We start from the raw sequence: 2,399 nt of genomic DNA on the forward strand, positions 1-2,399 counted from the left end.
GGAATATCACCCAAAGATTGAAATTATTTCTGAAATGACAAATGACAGCGATTCTGCATTAGAGGAAAACAATAAACGCATGTTTGAGAATTCAGTTGGAGAAGAAGTTCCAACAGCGATTTTTTCAAATGTGCGTAAGATACACAAAGAGCATGAAAAGGAGCACTTAAGGCCCCTTGTTGAAAGCTTCTTTACAAAGCCTGCTAATTCATCAGGATACCTGGAGAGCAGAGATAAGCAAGCAACCCCCTCAAAACCTTTGATACAAGAGGTTATTGCTGAGCCCAAGGACAATCTGCTGTTGTCACCAGTCTGCAATCAACTGCATGGCGCAAACCCATGGGAAGAGGATGCTAAGATCATAGTTACTTGCCCTGGTAAGATTACAGTGACATCATTAATCACAGAGGAAAAGGTGGGTGGCACATACACACCAAAAGTAAGGATTTGTCCAGCTCTTGTTGAAAAAAATTTTCAATCTGCTGTTAGTTAACAATTGCCTCCTCCTTTTATGTGGGAATCCTAATAAATTAGGAATTAAAATGTTATTTTTTTCTGCACAGAAGTTCTTGATGAGTTTTATTTAAATGATTTTTAAAAATTGGCCTCTACGTTTCTTTTTCAAATATTAAAGGCCACCAGTGAGTTTCATTTGCCTTTTGCCTTCGTGCTTTTAACAGGGAATGGCAGTGGTGGAGCAGCACAGCGCCTAGCCGAGGGTGAAGGACGTCCTCACGAAGCACAGGGTGGCAAGGACAGTGAGAGTGGATTAGATTAATCACTTTGGAAAAAAACAGACCAAATCTGGAGCACAGTGCCAGGCTGGATGCATGCGGTTGTTCTCAAAATGCAGAGTTCAGCAATGGGACCGTTAGTTAAAAACGACGTTAACAGTTACTGTGACATGAAAACCACCACCTTCAACAGGAGGACTCGGCCTTTCAGTCAGTCAGAGGCTGCTGCGGCCTCCAGCATCTGACTGCCCTTCAGGGCAGAAGTTTTGGTGCTGTCAGAGTGAAAAAAGCCCGCGATCCTCTGTAACCCAGCACGGGCCTTGTGTTCCCACTGTCAAAGCAGCTGGAGATCCCTGGGCTCCTTCAGGGCAGCTGGCAGCGTTCACTGCTTTTAAAGTGAGGGCACTACTGGTTTAAGGTTAAATTCCACTCTCTTCTGTCATTTTTTCCCTTGCATCCTTCTAGAAATTACTTAGTTAAATGTTTCTATCTTAGGGTTTCATTACACACGTAGTTTCAATCCATCATGTAACATGTTTCTGTCATTTGAACTAATTAAAGATCCTGCTTGTAACCAAACATATTTTTAACTTGTATCATCTCCTTACCAGTGTATGTCATAGCAAATGGACCTCAATGACAAACGGAGATTGCTTCTTACAGATCTGATATTCATAGACATTATGATTGCTTATGCAAAAACAGATGCAGAAATAGAATAACGTCCGTGCATGGAAAATCTGGTTTTACCTTTCAGGGCAATCTGTGATGAAGCATATATGTACGTCTGCCATTTTCATCATTTTTCCTTGTGATATACTTCTCGGGATCCAGATTTTGGATAGAACAGAAAAATAACCAGCCAGCCCTAGTGGCAGAACGACAGCTTTGGTGTAAAAAGCCGATCAAAGGAATTCTTTTCTCATCAGCTTCTCTCTTACACAACAGCGGTAGCCTTGTGCTGAAGTGAAACGGAGGATAACACCAGCGATGCCTCAGCCAGGTTTTCTTCTTCCCTTCCCTTTTCTTTTTCCCCTTCTCCTTCCAACCTAGAGAATAAAATTCAAGGAAGTGGAGATTGCTTGAGGGCAGTGCTTCCTCTTCGACACCGCAAAAAGAGTTGGGGGGAGTGGACAACTCTTGGGCAATTCTGCTGAGGCCTTAATGGCTCTCATTCCCTAACATGGGAGCAGCTGTGCCAGTCAGTTAACAAAATGATTGTACACTGTTTAAGCTCAACATAGAAGCACTGGCCTAATCTTCAAGGGCGGACGTTGGTTTTATGATATAACGAACAATCGCAACATCAGGAATAAGGTAGGCTTTAAGTGACCTCACTTCATTAAGCCATGCCTAAGTTTAGGTGGATGTCTCTTTACATGTATCTATAAATCTCTAAGAATTTGTAATAAATAGAATTGAAGAGTCTTGTAGATGTGCACATTTCAAGAAAAAAAATAGTACTATGGGCTTGTTGAAAAGATTTATGTCCAATTAGCTGGGCTTAGGTGCCATCTGGTGGTAAGAAAACCGGTCCTAACCGTAACACACAATGATCCTAAAAGCCCTCAGGGAAGCCAACGCTACTGCTTTAAACTTCAGCCATTTCCCACATTCCATCAGTAAAAAGATGCTGCTAAAATCTTTGGCCTCCAGGACAGGGTG

At 42.1% G+C, this 2,399-nt stretch overlaps 1 protein-coding gene across 1 annotated transcript in view; it reads left to right on the top strand.

Moving 5' to 3' along the window:
• Positions 1 to 778, top strand: part of DNAAF1 (dynein axonemal assembly factor 1) — a 13,909-nt gene extending 13,131 nt beyond the window's left edge. Inside the window, exons 12-13 of the mRNA XM_035898861.1 lie at positions 1 to 377; positions 681 to 778. The exon at positions 1 to 377 is cut by the window's left edge and continues 2 nt beyond it. Of these exons, the coding sequence (XP_035754754.1) occupies positions 1 to 377; positions 681 to 778 (475 nt within the window). The remainder of the gene's footprint in view (positions 378 to 680) is intronic.
• Positions 779 to 2,399: the final 1,621 nt, after the last annotated feature.

Source organism: Egretta garzetta, unplaced genomic scaffold, assembly GCF_000687185.1.
Source record: "Egretta garzetta isolate BGI_Z169 unplaced genomic scaffold, ASM68718v1 scaffold27, whole genome shotgun sequence".
Taxonomy (NCBI): Eukaryota; Metazoa; Chordata; class Aves; order Pelecaniformes; family Ardeidae; genus Egretta; species Egretta garzetta.